At 40.3% G+C, this 24,743-nt stretch overlaps 1 protein-coding gene across 1 annotated transcript in view; it reads left to right on the top strand.

Moving 5' to 3' along the window:
- The window catches only part of LOC127575132 (protein eva-1 homolog A-like), a 257,064-nt gene that overhangs the window by 157,613 nt on the left and 74,708 nt on the right, over positions 1 to 24,743 (top strand). Inside the window, exon 5 of the mRNA XM_052024810.1 lies at positions 3,335 to 3,478. Within this exon, the coding sequence (XP_051880770.1) occupies positions 3,335 to 3,478 (144 nt within the window). The remainder of the gene's footprint in view (positions 1 to 3,334; positions 3,479 to 24,743) is intronic.

Genomic DNA, 24,743 nt, shown 5'->3' with positions numbered 1-24,743 from the left:
TAATTGGTTTATTATTGTTACATATACCGAGATACAGTGGAAAGCCTTGTTTTGCATGCCATCTAAACAGATCAATTCAAAACACAAATACATTGAGGTAGTACAAATGGAAAAGCAATAACAGAATGCAGAATATAGTGTTACAGAGGAAGTGCAGTGCAGGTAGACAAATAAGGTGCAAAGCCCACGATGAGGTAGGTTGAGAAATCAAGTTCATCTTTATTGTACAGTAGGTCTGTTCAAGACTCTTATAACAGAGTGAAGCTATCCTTGAGCCTGGTGGTGCGTGTTTTCAAGCTTTTGTATCTTCTGCCTGATGGAAAGGGGGAGAAGAGAGAATGATCTGGGGTGGGAGGGGTCTTTGATTATGCAGGCTGTTTTCCCAAGGCAGTGATAAGTATAGTCAAAGTCAATAGAGGGGAGGCTGGTTTTCATGATGTGCTGAGCTGTGTCCACAACTCCCTGAAATTTCTTGCGATCCTGGGCAAAGAAGTTGCTATATCAAGCTGTGATGCATCGGGATAGGATGCTTTCTATGGTGCATCTATTAACGTTGGTGAGGGTCAACAGGAACATGCTGAATTTCATTAGCCTTCTGAGGAAACAGAGGTGCTGGAGTGTCTTTTTGGCCATAGTGTCTATGTAGTTGGACCAGCACAAACTACTGGTGATACTTACACCTAGGAATTTGAAGCTCTCAACCATCTCCACCTCAACACCATTGATAAATACAGGGGCGTGTACTCTGCCCCGCTTCCTGAAGTCAAAGACCAACTCTTTTGCTTTCTGACACTGAGGGAAAGGTTGTTGTCTTGACACCATGTCACTAGGCTCTCCATCTCCTTCCTGTACTCTGTCTCGTTGTTTGAGATCTGACCCACTATGGTGGAGTCATCAGTGAACTTGTAGATGGAGTTTGAGCAGAATCTGGCCACACAGATGTAAGTGTATAGGGAGTTAAGTAATGGGCTGAGGATGCAGCTTTGTGGGGCACCAGTGTTGAGGATAATTGTGGTGGTGGTGTTGCTGCCTATCCTTACTGATTGTGGTCTGTTGGTCAGGAAGAGAAGGATCCAGTTGCAGAGCGAGGTGCTGAGTCCTAGGTCTAGGAGTTTGGAGCTGAGTTTGTTTGGAATGATGGTATTGAATGTGGAGTGATAGCCAGTAAATAGGGTCTGATGTAGGTGTCCATGTTATTGAGATGTTCCAGAGATGAGTGTAGGGCTGGGGAAATGGCATTTGCCATGGACATGTCTTGGCAGTAAGTGAATTGCAGTGGGTTGTGATTGGAGATGATGTGTACCATGACCAGCCTCTCGAAACACTTCATGATGGTGGGTGCCAGAGCCACCGGGTGGTAGTCATTAAGGCATGTTACCTTATTTGTCTTTGGCACTGGGATGATAGTGGTCTTCTTAAAGCAGGTGGGAGCCTCAAATTGGAGTAGGGAGAGGTTAAAAATGTCTGCAAATATTCCCACCAGCTGATCCACGCAGCTCTCTGGTGGGGACCACACAGCCTGGGACTCCATCCTTGACTGAAGAAGGTAGTGTACAGGAAAATTCCAGGCAGTGGCTATTTTTGGGCATTGTTTCAATTCCAGTCTAGTGAAACAAATTATTGAGAAATAAAAATTACTGCAAACTCTGCCTCCTTAGATTTGAAGTGGATGAATTTCCTTCTGTTGAAATCTACCACAATTTTGCCTATTTGCTCAATCTTGTAATATTTTTGTAATGTAATGCTTCTTGCTTCACTGTTTAAAATGCCAACTATCTTTGTGTTATCAGTAAACTGGGATTCGAGACTTTCTATCCCAACGTATGCCAGAAAAGTATTATGAATATTTATCCTTAAGGACTCCATTAGTCACATCTTGCCAATTTGAGTTATAGATAGAACATAGAACAGAACAGTACAGCACAGAACAGGCCCTTCGGCCCACGATGTTGTGCTGACATAGCTATTCCCTCCTGCATACAGAGTGCCCATATCCCTCCATTTTTTCTCTCATTCATGTGCCCATCCAAGCCCTTCTTGAAAGCCTGCAATGAGATTGCTTCCACCACCTTATCAGGCAACACATTCCAGGCATCCACCTCTCTCTCAGTAAAATATGCACCCCTCACATCTGGTCTGAACCTACCCCCCTCACCTTAAGTGCATGCCCTCTGGTATTAGATTGCTCAATAATGGAAAAAAGATACTGCTTGTCCACCCTATCTATGCCCCTCATAATTTTGTACACCAACAGATCACCCCTCAGCAGTTGCTTACTATTATCCCTACTATCTATTCGCTGCCGCTCTCAATTTACAAGCTAGGCCAATACATTGCTTTGCGTACCCTGAGCTTCAGCTCCAGCTAAGTCTTGAGATGGACTCTTATCAAGTGCCTTGATGAAGTCCATATAAGAAATATACATAACCATATGCATTTCCTATCAGGAATGAGATACTAGAGTGATTGCTCCTTGCCTCGGGTATTTTGAGCTTAATTCATCTAGCAAGGAGTCAAAACCACTCAGTCATCTGCCCTGACCATAAGACTTGTTTGTATATGGTTTTGGGTTTCAACAAAGCTCAGTGATAGTACTTGCACTGCTGAATCAGAAGGTTGTTGTTTTAAGCCTCACTCCAGGATTTGAACATAATACAATGAATTTTCAGACCAGATTATAGGCAGCATTACATTGTCAGTGTTGATGTAATTTGAATGAGTTTAAAATTGGGGCATGTGTGGAGGTTCAGATGGATGGGAGAGATCTTATGGCATGATTGAGGAAAAAGTCTTCTCAATGCTAAATAACAATCTGATAGCTTCAAAGTCACTAAGTGTAGGCAGCATTCATTTCCAGATTTTTTTAAAAAAAACTGAATTCAAATTGTCAAACTGCTGTTTCATCTTGTATCCTCTGGATTATTTGTTCAAACCTCTGGATTAGGCATCCAGCCACATAACCACCGCACTGTTTGTTATCAGTGAAGTCCTTCTGGCTGTTATTAAAAGACGTGAGAAAATGATAAATAAATGGAGGTGTTTTTTTTATCACACTGAGTTCTAAGATTACTCATTGAACAAATATAGAGGTAAATGTTTTATTTTAATTGAAGTGTTATCATGCATGAAAGTCCAAAATGGATGTAAATGTGGAAACTTAGATTTCCAAGTTTCATGTAGAGTGGATTTTACTAATGCTTAAAAATTGACTGAAGTTGTCCATGATTTTTTTTGGCTGAAAATGCATATAACCTTGACCGATAGTTGCTGAAATAACTAAACCAAGTGCAGCTATGTGAACTCTAATTATGTCTTATTATTGTGTTTCTTCCAGACTGCCAGTCAACCTTAGCTTTACAGATTATGACGAAACGATGCCACAGGAAGAGAAGTTGCAGTGTATATGCCAGTTCCTATGAGTTTGGTGATCCCTGTTATCCAGGCATCCGCAAATTCCTCAATGTTATCTATACTTGCGGTAAGACAGTATAATTCACACAGAACGTTATATCAAAATCCGACAGCTCTTTATTGAACTTTTATAAATCTAACTTAAAGCCTTGATTGCTTGAGAAGATAAGAAAGTTTCTCCAAGTATTTTATCCCCCTTGGAGCTCCAGATTATATTTTAAAACAATTCATCTTTGTATATGGCATAGCTGCAGGATTTGATGTGGTGGTGGGGACAAACTGTATGGTCATGATCATCTGGGATCAAGAAACAGAGCAAATTCCTTGGACAATTGGTATACTGTGCTTTACATTTCTTATCTGTACTAATATTAACCTATTTTAGTCATCTTGACAGTACTTTTTGGAATGAATTTGGGCACTCAACATTTTTCCATAACTCAAATTTAATGGAACAGATATTGTTAACTCATTCAGAAAGACTACTTTCATGATTAAAAAATCCCATGGTCTCACATGCAAGGAAGTCTTACTTTTAAAAGGAGGATACTCTGTAAGAGATGATTGCTTCAGGAGGAGGAGCAGATGAGATAGAATTAGTGACAGGAAAAAATCTTTTGTGAAAAAAATAGGGGCTTTGAGTGTGGGTGGAGTGGTTACTTTCAGTTACTTAATTTAGAACCTTAGCTCTCCCAAACTGCAAAATATGATTCTTGATGTATATTGCAACATAAAAATAGATTTATGTCATCTCACACAAAGTTAGTTTACAGTAGGGTTTTTCAATGAGATAGAAGTACTCTTTCAACCAAAGCCACTTATTGCTTTGGGTTGAACATTATAACCTTATGTAATTTGCAAAACAATTGTGCACATGTCTTAAATGTAAAGTACTGTCCACTTGCTTGAGTGTGTACTAGGCACTGTGATGATAGTAAAGTGGAAACGAATTCAACTTTGGCTGCACTGCAAGGGTAATTTTAAGAAAATGTACAGGTTTAGTATAATCAAAGGGTATGGTGTTGTCACAAATTTTGTAAAATAACAACTTCAATTTGGTTTTGGAGAGGGGGGAGGGGTGGTTTACTTGCACAGTATGGATAAGGAAGAAATGTTGGTCTGATTTAAAGGGTGAAGAAGAATCTGATTCTCTTTTCCATGGAGTCTCACTCCTTTTTACCATTAACAAATGAAGATGTGATTCTTGACTTGAATGGCACTCACAATATAGTTATGACATTGTGATTCTACCCATTTCATACCAATGATATGGTATGTGTGCCTGGGATTCCCTTGGGCATCCTAAAAAATGTCTACTGTTATAAATTCAGCAGATCATTGTCAGAAATTCTGGTGAGCAAATATAAATGGCTAAAACTGGCAGCTGCACCTTTTCTCTAGCAGCTCCATGCACCTTCAGTTTCTGAGTGAGATCCTGAAAGAAGTTCCTTCTCAACAAGTGGACCAACCTTTGGACCAATGATGTGTTGATACTGAACTGAGGACTGAAAGGAAAAAAATTTAACACAGTCAAAACAACTTAATTTGTGTAAAAATGTTTTATGTGAATGCAAAACACAAGTACTGTTGAGCATCTTGTAATGAGAACTCATAGCATCATAGAAAAACTATGACACAGGAGGCCATTCAGCTCATTAATAAAACCACAGAATACTTGGAATGAATTTTTTGTGGTCAATTGTGTAATTAAAAAGTTTAAAATTCATGTTTACAAAGACTTGTCAATAGTTGGTGTCATTTAGATAATTTAAGTTGTTTTAAAGTACTGAGTTTTCATTTTCCTGTTTTGAAATCAGAAATTTGAACACTTCATTGTCATACAAATACCAGCAAGCTTAAAAGCATTTCTAAAATGCACACTCATTCACGTTCCCCAGTTGTGTTTTAATTGTGCAATATGAAGCAACAATATAAAGAAAGGGGTTAATATATTTATTTCATATGTGCATATCACGGGTAGAATTGTAGTCATACAGCATGGAAATAGGCCATGGATCTGTGCCGACTACTGAGCACCCACTTGCACTAATCCTATATTAATCATGTTTTACTGTCCCCAAGTCCTCATCAACGTCCCCTAGATTCTACCACTCGCACATTAGTGGGCAATTTATAATGGTCGATTTACCTACCAACCCATATGTCTTTGGAATGTGGGAGCAAAAGAGAACACCCCGGGGAAACCAGCATTGTCACAAGAAGAATGCGCAAATTAAAAAACATACAGCACTGGAGGTCAAGATTGAACGTGTGAGGCGGCAGTGTTACCAGCTACCATGCCACACTTCTGATGGAATGATTCAACAATCTCTGACAAGCACATCTTAGAAAATACATTTTCATTCACAGGGTGCAAAATATAGCTGGCAAATGCATCATTTATTCTCCATTTGTAATTATCTCTGAACTGAGTAAATGCTTTGTTGGGTTTGGAGTTACCTTTGGGCCAAATTGGGTAAAAATGTCAGATTTACTTTCTTAGAGGACATTACTAAGCCAAGTGGGTCTTTTTGACCATCTAGTAATTTCATGGTTACCATTAATGAGACTGGACTTTATTGAGAGAGAAAAAAAAATTCTGATTTATTTAATTATTTTAATATAAATTCTCAAGTTACCATGATAGGATTTGATTGGTAGCCCAGTAACTTTACTATGCTACCATACCCCAATCATCACTTAGTTAGTGCTTCTGCCCTGTACTAAAGTGTGGAAAGTCATTGCGTACTAATGAATTTCATGTCATTTACAGTGCCGCATTATGCACCGATCATCTTTTAATTAAGTGCAATGTTAATTAGACTTTTTAAAAAAGTCTATGATATTTTTCTAAATATTTGAACTAAATGCTATGTTCTATTTAGTAGACAAGTAGGAACGTGGGGTCAAGATTTTCTATATTGTAAATCAAAATGATTGGGGAAAAAGTACACACCCATTTGTTTTGCTTTGATGCTGATTTTGAAAAACAAAAGCCTTCAAAAATGTTCTGCTATCATTAGACAGAACCAGAGACAGGATTAAAAAAAAACGGGTTAAAGAAACCAAACTCCTTCCAGTTTCAAGGAGCATAAATGTAAATTTATTATATGCGCTTATAAGTCAGAGTATTTCAAAAATTATAAAGTTAATCATTGCAGCATCCTGTACTTTTTACCTTGAATCTTTCCCACCTGTGCTTTCATCCTTTCCTGAACTGCATTCAAAAGGCTTGTCCTTTTTTTCAGTCCATTATCATCGCTAGATAGTTTACCGTCTGTCAATGTCAGACTAGGCAGTGCAGTGAATATTTTATGGTCTCCTCTCTAATTTAGTTACTTTTAAGTAATACTTCCAGGTTGTTCTTGGTCTATTATTATCTATTATTTTTCAACTAGTCTGATGAGTCATATTTTTGTTTGACTTTTAAATTAGAAGATAAATGAAATGTTATTACTCTTAAATGCTAATAAGAGGGAAAAATTACATTTAAATACCATCTTGTCTCTTAGCAACATTCCCATAAATTGAATTGTATTTTGAAGCACAGTCGGTGTCTGTCTGATCACCACTGCTTAAATGTGATCCACTAGAATTAAAACTTGTAAACAAATTTATTAACAAGGTTGAGGTTCCTTAGGATGGGCTTGATCCTAAAAAAAAAATGAAACATCAATGCCAGTGATCACTTAATTTTGCTTAACATGTGGCTTGATTCTTAGCATTGAATTGCTATCAGTGATTTTGTGGCAGGTGGATAATTCAGGCTGGTAAGACTAAATTGTAGGTGGAGGCTACCCACCCAGTCAGGACTGTTGTACTGTATTATATAGGCAGAGTTGTTCTGATATGAAACATCTTCCCTTGGTTATGACAATGTAATCACTCTTCTTTCCATTTTCTCCATTCCTGTTCCAATGACAAATATGGCATCATATATAGACACTTCTCTGGACCGTTTAACTCACAAAGCTCTTATTTAACACAATTCAATGGAAGTTGCTCCCTTCTCATTTCCAAATACCATTTCAGCATTCACGATAACTGTATCACTACTATATATTTAATACATTGTAGCTAATTCAAGTGTGTAAACCAATGCATGTGCTTCTTGCCACAATGATACTCCTTTGGTGAAAGTGTCTGTTCTTTTAGCCCCAGCCTAATGATGAAAGACATAGATTCAAACTGCTGGGCAAAAGATACTGAAAATGTCAGGAGGAACATGGGGAAAAGCCTCTTTATGCAGAGTGGTCTAAGGTCTGTAACATATGATGTCAGAGTTTTCAAAGGGGAAAAGTAGGCACACAAGGGAAAATAGTTTGTACCACTGAAAGAAAGAGTAGTGCAATGGAACTACAGAGAGCAGGCATAGACTCACTGGCCTGAATGGACTGCTTCTGTGCCATAATTCTATAATTTGTTATCTGATTATGTGAAGCAGCTGTTGGTTGTGAACTTGCAGAAGCATGTTGGGCCTGAGGTGTGTTTGTCTCATTGCACCCAAGCCCTGAGATGAACCTGCATTAGGCTGAACATGTTGAATGGCTGCAGAGACGGACAGACCTGCCTCCCCTCTGTTACAGACATGCCTATGTGAGGCCTTTTTTTCCTTCAGCAGCCTTCCAATTCTGAGCAAGTCCTTCAAGTGGGAACTCCCAATCTGTAGTGTATGTAATATCAGAAAATTTTTAAGAATGTTAAGATAAGACTAACCCTGGAAAATCTTGATAGAATCTTCCCATTTCTGGCCATATGGATGCAAAATATAGTCTGCTCAATTTCTATTTGAGTGTTTCTTTGAATGAAACAAGTAACTTCTAAATCTGTCGCCATGTTTTGCTTCCAAATGAGGTAACTAAAATTAATATTATAAGATTAAGAACCGGAATTTTCTCATAATCTATTGCAATTCAGTTGTATCTGTAACTTATATTGTTCACCAGCAGATGGAGTTACACGCAAGTCGTCTGGTTAAGTTAATTTGGACACGGTGAATGTTTTGGTGTAATTGTGTGCTAAAGACTCCAGTAAACTTCAGTGCAGAATTCTCTGTAAAAAAAAAATTACATCCTTGGTCCACACTTCAAAATAACTACATCCTGTGGGGACTGATCAAGTCAGTTACCAAAGCTGCCTAAAAGATTGATGAAATGCATGAAAATACATACTAAAAAAGTACAGGTGCTTGAAATCTGAAACAAAAAAAACAGAAAATGCTGGAAACACTCAGCTGATCAGGCAGCAACAATGGAAAGAGAATAAAAGTTAGTGATTCAGGTGGAAGACTCTTCATCAGAACTATGGAACACATAGTTAAGATTGTATGACCTGAATGGGCAGATTCTTGGAAGTTTCATCACATGACCTGTTGCCACAATGGTTACCTGATGCACCTTACCTTCTAGACCAGTCGGAAGGTAAATAGACACTTCATAACCTGACATGTTTTGCTGTCAATTGACAGTCTTTCCTCCTATGTCCAATATTTATATAACTAAAGAAACAAACGTGATCAGAAAACATTTAAAGACAAAAGAGTGAAGCAAACAATTGTACGTGCAAGAAGTATTACACAAAACTAGAAAATGCCAGAAATAAGCAGGTCAGGCAGCGTATGTGAAAAGAGAACCAGTCAGTGTTTCTGGTTAATCGCTCTTCCTCAGAACTGGAAAAGTGAGAAAATAAGAGCTTTTTAAGTTGCAGAGAGGATGGAGAGAACAAAGGTTCTATCATAGGTTGGGGACCAAGATTGTTGCCCCGGTAATAACACTTTTGGTTTCAGCAATTAGAGGAAAAAAAACAAATAAACATGTGGAACCAATAAGTTGCTGGAAATCTGAAACAAGAGAGTATGTTGTAAGTATATACCCAGTGCCTGTGGAGAGAGAAAATCTATGTTTATAAGTGGATGACCTTGCATCAGAGTTGGCCTTCTCTGACACAGACAAAAGGTGAGAATCTGTTCCTTGTGCCTAGATTGGACAAATTTGGAATGGTGTCAGAGGCCAAAGGCAAAAAGGTCAGAGTGGGAATGGGATGGAGATTAAAACTGTTGGAAATTGGAAATTAAGGGTCACCAATGTGGACTGAATAGTGGTGTTCTGCAAAGCAGTCACCCAGTCTGAATTTGGTTTCTAAGGTGCAGAGATCATCAGATCATGAGCACTGAATGTAATACACTACTTTGGAAGAAATGCGAGTGAATTGCTTTTTCACCTGGTATGACTGTTTGGATCCCTAGGTGATAGAAATTGACAAAGTGAAAGTGTAGATGTTGCATGGGGAAGTGATATGAAAAGGGTTTGGGGGAGATGGAAGATTTAACCTCTTTCTGAATGCTGGGAGGGGAGGGTAAGATATGTCTGGTAATGGAATCCTAGTAAAGGTGATAGAAATCAAATTTAAGGGCAGAGGAAGACATTTCTCTGGCACTGGTGTGGACTCTTCCCTTCTCTTTCTTAACATCACAGTCTCCTTGGGGAATAGGTTAGTAATCAGTATCCATTAGAAGCCCACTGACCTCTACAACTCTTCCTCCCTTCTTATTGGCTTCCTATAAGAACTACATTCCAGGTTCTTTGTCATATTTGTTCTGACGACCAGGCTTTCTATACCAGTGCCTTGGAGATGCCTAACCTTTTCCTTATCCCATTACCAAAGTTGACAGGGCTCTCAACCATATTTCTTCTATTTCTGGCATACTTGCTTCATGGTCCACTCCTTTGAGGTAGATCAAGCACACATTCTCACATTCCAGCCTTCCATATTGAATAAGTCAGTCTCTTCAATTTTCACCACCTTCGAAAAGATTTCCATCTCACATCTTCCCATCCCACCCCCTTTCAGCATTGCAAAGTGGCCATTACCTCTGTGATTTGCTCTTTGTTCTCCACTGACCACTACTCTTGTTATGTACTTTCCCATGCAACTGCAGGGGATATGACATCTGCCTTTTTACCATGTTGCTTATCACTATCCAGGGACCCAAACAGTCCTTCCAAGTGAAGCAGCGATTCACTCGCACCTTGTCCAATGTAATGTATTACATTCAGTGCTCATGATGTGGTCTTCTTTACACTGGAGAAACCAAATGCAGATTGGGTAACTGCTTTGCAGGACACCTGTATTCAATCTGCAAAGGTGACCCCAAGTTTTAGCTGCCTGTCACTTTACTTCTCATTCCCATTCTCACTCTGAGCTCTCTATCTTTGACCAGCTGCACTGTCTCAATGATACCCAAGGTAAGCTCAAGAAACAGCACCTCATCTTCTGTCTGGGCATGTTGCAGCCCTCAGGACTTGATGCTGAATTCAGCAATTTCAGGTAATCAGCTTTTTCTGTGTCAGAGCTGGCTGGCCCTGATGTAGGGTCATCCATCGGCACCATTATCTTAGATGTTCTTTCTCCATAGATGTTGCCTGGTCTGCAAGGCATTTCCTACATTCTCCTTTGTTTCAGTTTTCCAACAATTGCTGTACTCTGCATCCAACAGTTCCAACATTTTTATTTGTTTCTTTTCTCTTGAAATGCTGAGACTGAAATTAATTGCTGCCTGAACAACCTTGGTCCACACTCTATCACAGGCACTCCCTCAGTTCTTGTCACCCATCCTTCTTTCTGAAACCTAAAACACACTTGTTTTTGCACTGTTCCAGGGTCATTAACCTGAAACATTGACTTTTTCTCTCTCCACAGATACTTCCTGGCTTGCTGAGTACTTCTCGCATTTTCTGTAATTGTTGTATATATAAAAGAAGGTATTTTACTTGTGCTTTTTCTCCTGCATAGTTCAGAACGTTGGATGGGAATTAATTAGCTTACAGTTCTGCGTACAATTGTGAAGTTTGTCGACTCAACATCTAGTGCATAAGTAGCATAAACTGCTAACTGTGAATTTTCACAATCTTTGAAAGTGTAATAATGGTGGAAATATTGAAAATTTCATTGATTCAACTGAATTTTTGTACAGCTGTGAAAGAAATAAAGGAATTCAATGGAATATGTAATAATAGAAAACCTTAGCCTGAGGAGATAAGGCATCTCATTTTTCGGAGATGTTTTGTTGCTAGTTCTTGAGAGATGATACTGTAGAGCCTGAAAATAGAGTCAGTGACATGCCCAGCAGGGACAAAGAGGCATCTGGTTTAAAAAAAATTACATTGTTAGTTGTTATCACTGCATCTCGCAAGATTTGTAAGCAAAGTGAGTAGTGCCAGCGAATGTCAGAGATATCAAAATTAGCTTGTAGCGTATCTTCAACAATGGACTGAGGAAAGGCTTAGTCTCATGTAATAAACTCCCTGCCTTGTAACCAATCCAAGGATCTTCTGTTTAGTTCCTTGAGGCAGCAAACAGTTTGACCGCTCTAAGAATCAACTTTGGTTTGCGCAGGGGAGAACAAGCAGTTCAAGACTGTGTTTTATACATAGATCTTTGCATGGTACGGTAGGAAATATCTAATTAATTACTACCATTTTTACTTGGTCCTGTTGAGTCCATTTCAGTGCACTGTTTTGCTTCATCTTTGAACAATTTAATATTTTTGTTTTGTATTGTGCTGGAAATGTTTTTCACGCCATGTTACTTTTCAATATCACATTTTCCACAGGATAAAGTATTAATAAATGGAATAATATATTCAAAACAAGGCCATTTATTATTAAAAGTTTAAATTCCCTGTTGATGCAATGATTGTTATTTGTGTAGCAATAGTATTTTGGGAAAGGTTCACCTGTTTACAGGATGGAATATGAATCTGTCAGCTGAAAACAAAGCCCAAAGTGATGGTGAAAGTGAGCAAATATCTTCCTTTGTACAAGGAAAGCTCCACACAGGTTTTTCTTCTTGATTCCCAGTGACTTCAGTTTTACTGGGGCTCTTGCATGCCAAACTCAATCGAATGTTGCCTGATGTCAAGAGGAGTAGCTCTTACATCACATTTGGAACTCTTTTGTCCATGTTTAGATCAAACCTGTAGTAAGCTCTGGAACTGACTGATCCTGGCTGAGTCCAAACTGGTCATCAGTGAGCAGGTATGGTGAATATGCACAGTTTGATAGCACGGTAAACAACACCATTATTGATGATTGAGAGCAAATTGACAAGTGACAATTGGCTGGTTTGGATTTGTCCTGCACCTGATTCATTTTTCAGCTTGTCAGATGGACACCAGTGTTATAGCTATATTAAATCCCTTGGCTAGAGGCAAAACTATTCTTGCAGTACATCTATTTATTGCAGTAGGCATGTTTGTGGTAGTTACATATTCATCTTGATATCATTTGGAATGAATGGTAAAGTTAATTGTGGGAACCTTAGGTAGAGGCCATGCTTTGCATTCACTTGCTTGTCTTATACCCAAGTGCTGAATTCCACTGCTATTGACTATGGGAATGGGAGACTATCTGTCTTAAATGACCAGGTAATGCAGAGCTCCAGTGCTTCAATCTGATCCATTGGTTTAAGGACTGCAGCTGTCTATAGCATTCTACTACTACTGTACAGCACACATGTAGTATTGTATTGTAGCTTTGCCGGTTTTGCTCGTCCAGCAGGCTGCCAGTTGCTGTTCATGTGCACTCTTCCACTTGGTCTGTTGGATCAGTGATTACAGTAGAATTAAGGGACATGCAGGGTCTAAGGTTACAGATAGTGGTGCAATACAATTCTGCTGGTGTTAATGTCCCATTTTTGAGCTTTTTGATCTGTTCTGAATCTATCCAATTTAGTCCATGGGAGTGTGCACAACATGTCTTACGAGGATAGGTTGAGTGAGCTAGGGCTTTTCTCTTTGGAGAGAAGGAGAATGAGAGGTGACTTGATAGAGGTGTACAAGCTGATAAGAGGCATAGATCGATTGGGCAGTCAGAGACTTTTTCCCAGGGTGACAATGGCTAACACAAGGGGACATAATTTTAAGGTGATTTGAGGAAGGTATAAGGGGGATATCAGGGGTAATTTTTTTTACACAGAGAGTGGTGGGTGCGTGGAACGCGCTGCCTGTTGTGAGGTTGTGGGGACAGATACATTAGGGACATTTAAGAGACTCCTAGATAGCCATATGAATGATAGAGAAATGGGGAGCTATGTGGGAGGGAAGGGTTAGATTGATCTTAGAGCAGGATAAAATGTCGGCACAACATTGTGGGCCGAAGGGCCTGTACTGTGCTAAAGTGTTCTATGTTCTGTGATTGAAGATGCTGCTGTGTGAAGATGGCATTTTGTCTCCACAGAGACTGTATTGTACTCAGTCCTATCACTACTATCATGGATAGATAGCTGCTGTACATTGATAGGTCAGAATAAGGTCAAATATGGTTTGCTTTCATGCTGGTTCTTTCACTACCTGCCTTGGGCTCATTCTGGCACATTTTGCATTTTGGATCTCAGATTTCAGACAGCTTGTTCAGCATATGTTCTACTGGATCACTTCTGGTGATGGACATCTTGTGCAGAGTCCATTCTATGCCCTTCCTATCTGCAGACTGGTCTTTCAGTTTTGGCACAGGTTTTTGGTTTTAATGAGGAAGGCTTTGAAGATTGACTGCATTTGGTTGTGTTTGTGATGCCTAGCTCCACACTGGCTGTGGCAGAAAAGAGATCAAAATCTACTCCCTTGAATAAACAAGATTTCCTTTATTGTGGCTGCTTACATTATAAAAAAATAATGATTTGGTGGCTTTGAAGCATGTAACATATGGAAGGAAATGATGCATGTAATCAAAGGAGGTGTATTAAATCTGTTGAATTTTAAATCTTGAAAATTTAGATGTGAGGATAATAGTTATTGCCTTAAAAATGTTTAACTGTACACGTTGCTCAGAAGTATAAACATTAATATCTGTCGAATATTTTGAAGTGATAATTGCTCACTTGAAATTATTTCTCCAAATGTAGTTAGTGCCCTGAGTTTGTTCTGTGTTTAATGCATATATTGACTTGAGTGTGCTTTAAATTAAAATTAGGAGAGTAGAATGATCCTCAGTAGAAATGTCTGTTTCTGGCAGGCAATCTGGACCAGTTAGCTTTCTGACACTATACTGGGTATAAAATAAGGGAAGGGACAGGGGAGTAATGGTGCTGACATTCTGAGAGGGGTGACATGTCACCTTCCTGTCACTCACAGAGAGCTAGGGGTCAATGTCATTGAAAAGCCTATCAACTTGCTCCACCAGTTTCAATAGAGTAGACATCTGGCGTTCTAACATTCCATCCAGCTGATAATTAGGAACTCTAGTTAGAATCATAGAGCACTACAGTACAGAAACAGGCCCTTTGGCTCATCTAGTCCATGCCAACCTGATCTTCTGCCTAGTCCCGTCGACCTGCATCAGGACCATCTCCCTCCAAACTCCTCCCATCCATGTACCTATCCACACCTCTCTTAAATGTAACAATTGAACCAGCATCTACCACTTCTGCTGGCAGCTCATTCCACACTCGCACCACCCTCTGAGTGAAGAAGCTCCCCCTCAGATTCCCCTTATATATTTCACCTTTCACCCTAAACCTATGTCCTCTAGTTCTAGTCTCACCCAACCTGAGGGGAAAAGCCTGTATGGATTCACCCTATCTGTACCCCTAATTATTCTGTATACCTCTACAAGAACTCCCCTCATTCTCCTGCGCTCCAGGGAATATGGTCCTAACCTATTCAACCTTTCCCTATAGCTCGGGTCCTTGAGTCCCGGCAACATCCGTGTAAATTTTCTTTGCACTCTTTCAAGCTTATTGATATCTTTCCTGTAGGTAGGTGACCAGAACTGCACACAATACTCCGAATTTGGCCTCACCAACGTCTTGAACAACTTCAACATAATATCCCAACTCCTGTACTCAATGCCTTGATTTATGAAGGCCAATGTGCCGAAACCTCTCTATGTGACCCTATCTACCTGTGATGCTACTTTCAAGGAATTATGGATCTGTATCCCCAGGTCCCTTTGTTCTACCACACACCTCAGAGCCCTACCATTCACTGTGTAAGGCTTACCCTGGTTTGTTCTCCCAAAGTTCAACACCTCACACTTGTCTGTATTAAATTCCATCTGCCATTTTTCAGCCCAGTTTCTTAGCTGGTCAAGATCAGGCTGCAAGCTTTGATAGACTTGCTCCAATGCCCCCAATCGATGTCATCTGCAAATTTGCTGATTCAGTTTACCATATTATCATTGAAATCATTAGTATAGATAATAAAGGACAATGGACCTAGCACTGATCCCTGTGGCACACCACTAGTCGCAGGCCTCCAGTCAGAGAGACAACCATCTACTACCACTCTCTGGCTTCTCCCGCTAAGCCACTGTTGAATCCAATTGGCTACTTCATCCGGAATGCCAAACCACTTAACCTTCTGGAGCAGCCTCCCATGTGAGACTTTGTGAAAGGCCTTGCCTTTGTCCACATAGACCTTTGTCCGTGTAGACAATGTCCACTGCCTTTCCTTCATCAACCTTCTTAGTAACCTCCTCAAAAAACCCTATAAGATTGGTTAGACATGACCTACCTACGCACAAAGCCAAGTTGACTATCCCTAATCAGGCCCTGTCTATCCAAATACTTATATATCCTGTCCCTTAGAATAACTTCCATTAATTTACCCATGACTGACGTCAGGCTCACCAGCCTATAATTTCCCTGCTTATTCTTAGAGCCTTCCTTGAACGACAGAACAACATTAGCTATCCTCCAGTCCTCCAGCACCTCACTCGTGGTTAAGGATGTTTTAAATATCTCTGCCAGGGCTCCTGCAATTTCTGCACTAGCCTCCCACTGGATGTAACTGGATCCTTGACTTTCTAACAAACAGACCGTAATCAGTGAGGATAGGCAGCAACACCTCTGGCACGATTATTCTCAACACTGGTGCCCCAAAAGGCTGTGTCCTCAGCCCTCTACTCTATACCTTATACACTCATGACTGTGTGGCCAGATTCTGCTCTAACTCTACAAGTTTGCAGATGATACCACTGTTGTAGGCCGTATCTCAAACAGTGATGAGTTGGAGTACAGGAAGGAGATAGAAAGCTTAGTGGAATGGTGTCATGACAACAACCTTGCCCTTAATGTGAACAAAACAAAAGAGCTGGTCATTGACTTCAGGAAAGGGGGTGGTGTACATGCACCTGTCTACATCAATGGTGCTGAGGTTGAGAGGGTTGAGAGCTTCAAGTTCCTGGGAGTGAACATCACCAACAGCCTGTCCTGGTCAAATCACATAGAAGCCACGGCCAAGGAAGCTCTACTTCCTCAGGAGGCTGAAGAAATTTGGTTTGTCCCCTTTGACTCTCACCAACTTTTAAAGATGCACCATAGAAAGCATCCCATCTGGATGTATCACAGCTTGGTACGGCAACTGCTCTGCCCAGGACTGCAAGAAACTGCAGAGAGTTGTGCGCACAGCCCAGCGCATTACGGACACCAGCCTCCCCTCCTTGGACTCTGTCTTTACCTCTTGCTGTCTTGGTGAAGCAGCCAGCATAAACAAAGACCCCACCCACCTGGGACATTCTCTCTTCTCTCCTCTTCCATCGGGCAAAATATACAGGAGCCTGAAGGCACGTACCGCCAGACTTAAGGACAGCTTCTACCCCACTGTGATAAGACTATTGAACGGTTCCCTTATACAATGAGATGGACTATGATCTATGACCTCACGATCTACCTTGTTGTGACCTTGCACCTTATTGCACTGCACTTTCTCTGTAGCTGTGACACTTTACTCTCTACTGTTATTGTTTTTACCTGTACTACATCAATGCACTCTGTACTGGCTCAATGTAACTGCACTGTGTAATGAATTGACCTTGTACAATCGGTTTGTAAGACAAGCTTTTCACTGTACCTCGGTACAAGTGACAATAATAAACCAAAACCAGTACTAATACCACAAAGTCCAAGGGGACACCTTGTCAGGCCCTGGGGATTTATCCACTTTATTTCACCTCAAGATAGCCAGCACCTCCTCTTCTGTAATCTGGATACAGTCCATGACCTCATTACTCTTTTGCCTTGGTTCTATAGTAATGATCCAGCTGTAAAGTTCCTGGAAGTGGCCACATCCTCAAAGGAAGACTGCCGACAACATGCAAAATGTCAACAGTCTGGGTGGAAGTGGACACCTCCACATTTTTAATCATGGTGATGAGATATGTTGACAACACTTCCAATATCTCACTGCTTGTGCAAATAATTCCCATAGCTGTGCCGCTCTGGGGGTGAGGAGATGATCAAATGTATTAAATCTCCCAGCTGATTTGCTGTTTACTTATTTTTGTATCATCACCATTCCTGGGACCACCACAGATGAGGCTTAGACTGTCATAGGGTCCCTCCAGTCTTTAACCTGTGTTGTCCTCAATTTCTGCCAAGGCCTATAATGTTGAATGTCTATCCTCTTTAAATGCTTCTCTGCTTTAATTGATCTTCTGCCTCTCTGCAGTAGTCACCAGAGCTCCTTCTTGGTAGCAGGACTTGCATGGGGACATAATCATCCACCTTTAATTACTCCCCAGTGAGGTAGTAGTCATACTGGAGGAGTGAATGGAATATAAAACTTGCCCTGTCTGAACAGTGCCACTCAAAGGAGACTGTGATAATTGTTCATATTTAAGATATCTTTATTAGTCACATGTACATTGAAACGCATCTTTTGTGTAGAGCATTCTGGGGGGAGCCCACAAGTGTCGCCACGCTTCCGGCGCCAACATAGCATGCCCACAACTTCCTAACCCGTACATCTTTGGAATGTGGGGGGCAACCGGAGCAGCTGGAGGAAACCCACGCAGACACGTACAAGAATGTACAAACTCCTTACAGACTATGGCCAGAATGGAACCTGGGTCGCTGGCACTGTAATAGTGTTATGCTAACCATTACACTACCGTGCCTACCCTATTCAGGTGATATTAACAGTAGAAATATGACAGACATTATATGATTTTCCTGTGCAGTAATTTTTAAAATTTTAAATTTAAATTTTAAATATTTAAAAAATTTATTTACGGCGTGGTAACAGGCCCTTCCAGCCCAATGAGTCCGCGCCGCCCATTTTAAACCCCATATTAACCTACCTGTACGTCTTTAGAATGTCTTTTCTACCATATAATATCTCATTGATTAGTTTTTATTTTGATGGAGTACTTATATGGAGGACGTACATTCTTCACACTCTTCACTCAGTTTTCCTCTCCCATGTTTTAAACCAGCCGCACAATCTGCAGATTCAGAGCTGCATCCCAGAAAATTCATGGTTCTCAAGTTAAAGTTCAATTGTAATTAAGGACAGGAGCTGTGGAACAAACTGGGGTAACCTATTCACTTGTGAAATGAAAGCCAGAATGCACTGCTGATCAAACATTGACTGCTGTGCATTAGAAGTTAATATGTAATATATAGTTAGAGTAGAGATACAGTGGGCAAAGATAAACACTCTTACGTCCGTTTACTTTGGAAGGAGTTCAGTGGTTATTACTTGATAATTGCACAGAGCTATTCTTTCTTCATTGTAACCAGCATTGGTTCTAGCATAATAATTCATCACACAATAAGAGTGGAAACTGATGCTATTAAAGGTTAATACACCCAGATAATGGTAATGAACATGACTTGGTTTAGGGAGACATTGAAAACAACCAGTCTTGATTCACAGTGTTTGAAAGAGGAACCAAAATCAACTGTGAATTCTCACAAATGCTCTTCTATGCTCTTGTCAACAAGGTGCACATTCTGATGACCAAGTAGCTGTGCAAAGTGGTTGCAAGGATATGGGATTCTTTGTGCTTTTCATGGGGGAAAAGATGTCAGTAATACAGCACTCTGGAATCATTCACAGAGACTTTTGGAGGTGTTTCCCAAATTCTAATTTGTCTAGTCCATCCTGAAAGGTTTGGATGTTCCAAGTGACTGACTTTAAATGTTAAACTGAAATAGAATACAGATTCTATACTGATACCATGATATACATCCATATGATGCAATGAAGAGAGAAAACTAAAACATGCTCAAAATGAGCCTTATAAAATCGTTTTAGAGAATTAAATAAAACCAGAGTTGCCTCTGTCACCAGCATCATTGGGCAGTGAATTGCACGCTAGATTGCCTTGGGATGTCAGACAAGGACTTCAATTATAGATAGCAGAAGAGGTACAAGATGAAAATGTAAGCACACTGACAATATTGTTTGCATGAAATCTCTTTCTTAGGGAGACTCTCAAGATTGGGGATGACTGACTTTCCCTGAGTTCTGATGAAGGGTTTTTGATCTGAAATATTACATGTCTTTCTGCAGATGTTGCCTGATTCACTGAGTGCTTCTGGCATTTTTTGTCTTGCTTATATCCTCTCCAGTTTTGTAGGTTCTGATATGGCTAATGAGTCCTATGTGGGAACCACAGGGTCTTCCACAGATAAAGCAGGTGGTAAGTGAATAATATGGGTGTGTAGTGTTCTGCTCCTTATGCCACTTACGTAGGCCCTCTGGATGCTCCCAGTGCATGGCCTCCAGCTTCTCAGTACCCAATGAATGTTGCCCTATCACTTTGATAGTTATAGGCCAGAGATACCCAGGAGACAGTGGGCATGTTGTATTTCTTCCAGGTAAATTTGGGCACATTCCTGAATCCATTCCGCTGGTAATATCTTCCCATGAAAGAGCTTGGAACAAAGTATGTGTTTCTGGAACTGGTGTCAGGCCTGTGAACACAGGGCCTGCCCAACATAGCTGACTCAGTGTGACTCGGGCCTCAGTACTGGGAATATTGGCCTGGGAGAGGAAGCTGACACTGCCTTTTTCACCTTTCTAGTGAATTTGCAGACACAACATTAGTGGTATATTTCCAGTGCTACAAGATGTCTGCTGCTGGTAGTCCAGGTCTGAAGCATGTGAGAGGGCCAAGATCACTGCTGCCCTCCTTCATGAATTTCGTGCCAAATCTGAGATCTTGATCTTCAAATACCCTCTTCCTCAATCAATCAAAGATTTTGCTGGCTCATTGTAGGTGATAGTGAATTTCTTCATCATTGTCCACCTTCACCAGAAAATGACTCCTGAGATATGGGAGTCCAGACCCTGTTTTCCAGGGTCTCATTGTGAACCTTTATTGTCAATGGGCAGCATGATGCAGCAAGGGTGGGCTTGTAGCAATCTTTTATGTGGGGAATGTTGAGTGTAAGGCCCATCCTATTCTATGCTTCAGTGAAGGCATCAATGATGTCTTGGAGCACAGCCTCCAAACATGCACAAAAGTAATTGTTGTCTCCATCCTGCAGCTTCACTGCAGGAAATGCTACGTGTCTTACACAATTTTTCCTAGTTTATCCTCTAACTCACTGAGAAAGTGGGAATGGCTTGTGTAACTTTGGTGATGTCAGAATATCAGTGCAACGCTGCCTCTGCAATCATGGATCATCAAATTGTTGGTAAGGTCAGCACCACTCATACATGGTTAAGTATAAAGGTGTGAAATATCTCATTTAGCATCATGAGATGAATTAGGAACAGGTTGTTGATTTAATCCTGATGACCTACCTCTGGTATTCACCTAAGGCTTTTGGATACCTTCTACAATGGACTGCCTTGATCCAGATTGGGTAGTATTTTCTGTTGGTTTATTTTTTCAATAGCTGTGATGGTGAATGTTAGAACTGGATGCTGACCCTCTTGCATCATTTGAAGACTCCAATACTTCAGCTTGTTTGCAAAGTAATTGTACTTGATGATAAACAGATCAATCAGGTACATTTTTGTGACATCTCAGAATCATAGGTAAACATAGCATGGAAGGAGACCTGGCCCATTGAGTTTGAGTTGCTCAGTAGGATTCACTTTAATTCTTTCTTTTCAATTTCTCTCTTTTATTAGATCTGTAAAATTAGTTGGTTAAAGAGATGTATTTTTGGTACTGCCAAACACTAAGGACCTAGAATCCTTGCTGCCTTCAGTATTGCCATCCATACAGGTTGTTTCAAAACATAAGTACATCGAAGTAATACAAAGAGAAAAGCAATAACAGAATGCAGAATATTGTGTTAAATTTACAGTTACAGAGGAAGTGCAGTGCAGGTAGACAATAAAATGAAAGGGCCATAACGAGGGAGATTGAGAGATCGAGAGTTCATCTTTATCGTAGAAGAGGTCCATTCAAGAGTCTTATAACAGCGGGAGAGAAACTGTCCTTGAGCCTGGAGGTGCGTGTTTTCAAGCTTTTGTATCTTCTGCCTGATGGAAGGGGGGAGAAGAGAGAATGACTGCCGTGGGAGGGGCCTTAGATTATGTTGGCTGCTTTCCCAAGGCAGTGGGAAGTGTAGACAGAGTCAATGGAGAGGAGGCTGGTTTTCGTGATAGACTGAATTGTGTCCACAGCTCTCTGCAATTTCTTGCATTCTTGGGCAAAGCAGTTGTCATACCGAGCTGTGATGCATCTGGATAGGATGCTTTCTATTATGCATCAATAAAAATTGGTCAGGGTCAATGGGGATGTGCTGAATTTTCTTAGCCTTCTGAGGAAGTAGAGGTGCTGGTGTGCTTTCTTGGTTATACCATCTACCTGGTTGGACCAGGACGAGCTATTGCTGATATTTACACCCAGGAACTTGCACTGTCAGTAGTTTGTAGTGCAAGGAATTTGAACTAGAGAGCACAAGAGGAAATAAAAAAGTCATCATGATGATGGGAGGTGGAGTAAAAAAACTTTGGTACTCTGATCTGGTTCCAGGACATTGCTAGGACAGGACTGAGGGTCCAAATTGTCCTGCTACATAATGGAAACTCAGGAGTTTCCCATTGCATGGAGTGCACTGGTCAGTTTAATGTTGATCTTCAGTTAACTTATTCTATTGCCTGCATCATCCTTTCAAATTATGGAGGTGACAATCACCTTGAATATTAAATTGAGCATTTTATTTAAAAATTGAGCAGTCAGAAATAATAACCAGCAAGATGTTCCAAAGCATCAAACCATGCCACTATGACCAGTTGATACATAGTATATGAGATCCAGGAGTGACTCCTTCCTTGTGTTCATGTTCCTTATTTTTCAGTAAGATCTTCATCTTTGTCCCTTCTCATTTGAAGGGCATTGTGAAGTTGAAAGCTTGTAATGTGGGGTATTAGACATGTGGACTTCCATCACAGTAACTCTGTTATGAAGTGTCTAGGGAAGTACTATGTTGGATCATTGCTTTGCTTATTGGATTAGGACACTTAAACATGGCTATGGTTTAAATGTGAACAAAGAAGCCAAGAAACATTTTTGAGTTCCCCTGTGTGTTATTTATTAATTAAACAAGCCTGAAAATCCAGGTCCAACTTTAAATGTTGATGGTTCTTCAGACCTAAAACAGTGTTTCTCAGGCTCAAGTTGAGATAAATGTTTTAAAATAACTGAATGGAAACTTGAAACAAAGCCCATATTTCATGGTGACCGGGGAATATGAGTTGGCCAAGATTTGGTGGGAAACTGTTTATCCCTGCAACAGAGTGGTCCAGAACTTGTTAAAGGTTTGTACCATTGATTAGCTACATCCCTGACATAGCTTGTTTTACTTTGCAGAGGCCCCAGGAAATAATGTGTAAGTGAGTTTTATTTTGTGCTAATACTTCTGCTGAAACTGCATAACTTATTTGCCATAGCTTTTGTTAAGTGCTCTGGGATGCTTTGTTACCTTACAGTGCTATATAAGTGGAAATTGTTTTTGTTGCCAGCACAAATTGGTGGCGGTCACAAATTTCTGGAATAATATTAGATTATTCACAACAGTCAATTGGACTGAGGGGAAAAAATGGAGAAGGTAAATGAGTTTAATCATCGTAAAATCTCCTGTCCCTCAATGTTAAGTTATTAGATAAAACCAATCAGAGCATTGCTCCTTTGCCATTGTGTGTTGGATTGAGTGAATATTGAGTACAAGATTTAGGGGACAGAATTGCCTGCAAGTGCTATTGATGAATGTGAGAAGGAGAAATTCATTCATGGTTCAGTGCTTCCATAGATTATTCAGCTCTTGATCTCATGTTAACAATTGTATTAAGTTGTCAGAGTCTATCAGTAGCTTGTTTTTTGTCTGGCTGTATTGTTGCCTGTGAATCATATAGTTATTGACCAAGATGATTCCACAGCATATTTAGCAAAATCAAAGGTACAAGAATACAGAAATCTATGCTTCAAGCCTTGCAAATGTTGATTAGCATAATTAGTTCATCATTTTAAATAGGGAAGCACACCAGCAATGTCAGTTCTCACACCATAGTTTGTTATACATGGTGTAATATGTTCAATTATTTTCCTGGGAAGTTTGGAGTTTTTTTCATGAAGGAAGTATAAAATGGTATCATTTATGACATAAATTGCATTTTGTGCTTTTTGGAGGAATTTTTGAGGCTTGATTATTTTTTGTACTGTTTAATTTGTTCCATGACAACAGAAGCTGCAGCATGATTTATAATTGAATATGCATCTTCCTAATATTTGGAGCAGTAGTGCATATTCAAGGTAAAATGAACTATTACTGCAACACGTATACAGTTTATAGCCTGTATTCTTCAGCTGTTGTTGCATTCTCCCCTTTCAAAGCATTCTGCACCTTCTCAGTGATGTCCTTAACCATGGCACCAGGGAGGTAGCACATCATCCTGGAGTTGTGCTCATGGCCACAGAAACTGTTGGCTGACCTCTGACTATAGAGTTCCCTATCGCAGCAGGTCATGGTGCCACTGATCTGTTTCTGCTGCTTTCCCCTGAGAGGCTATTCCCCTCCCCACCCCACCCACCCAACAGTATCTGAAATGGTATACTTATTTCAGAATCAGGTTTTTTATCACTGACGTATGTAATGAAACTTGTTGTTTTGTGGCAGTTGTGCAGTGCACGATGTAAAAATTATTATGTTACAAAAATAAATACATAGTGCAAAAGAGGAATAATGAGGTAGTATTCATGGGTTCATGGACCATTCAGAAATCTGATGGCGGAGGGGAAGAAGCTGTTCCTGAAACCTTAAAGATGGATGTCGCCTTCTTGAGGCACCACCTCTTGAAGATGTCCTCGATGGCAGGGAGGGTTGTGCCTCTGATGGAGCTGGATAAGTCTACAACCCTCTGCAGCCTCTTTCGATCCTGCGCATCAGAGCCTCCATAGCAGGCAGTGATGCAACCAGTCAGAATGCTCTCCACCATACATCCTGTAGAAATTTGCAAGAGTCTTTGGTGACATACCAAATCTCCTCAAACTCCTAATGAAGTAGAGCCGCTGGTGTGTCTTCTTCATGATTTCGTCAATGTGTTGGGCCCAAGATAGATCCTCTGATGCCCCGGAAATTGAAACTGTTCACCC

The sequence above is a fragment of the Pristis pectinata genome, chromosome 10 (assembly GCF_009764475.1).
Source record: "Pristis pectinata isolate sPriPec2 chromosome 10, sPriPec2.1.pri, whole genome shotgun sequence".
Taxonomy (NCBI): Eukaryota; Metazoa; Chordata; class Chondrichthyes; order Rhinopristiformes; family Pristidae; genus Pristis; species Pristis pectinata.
This window is presented reverse-complemented; position numbering and strand designations above follow the sequence as displayed.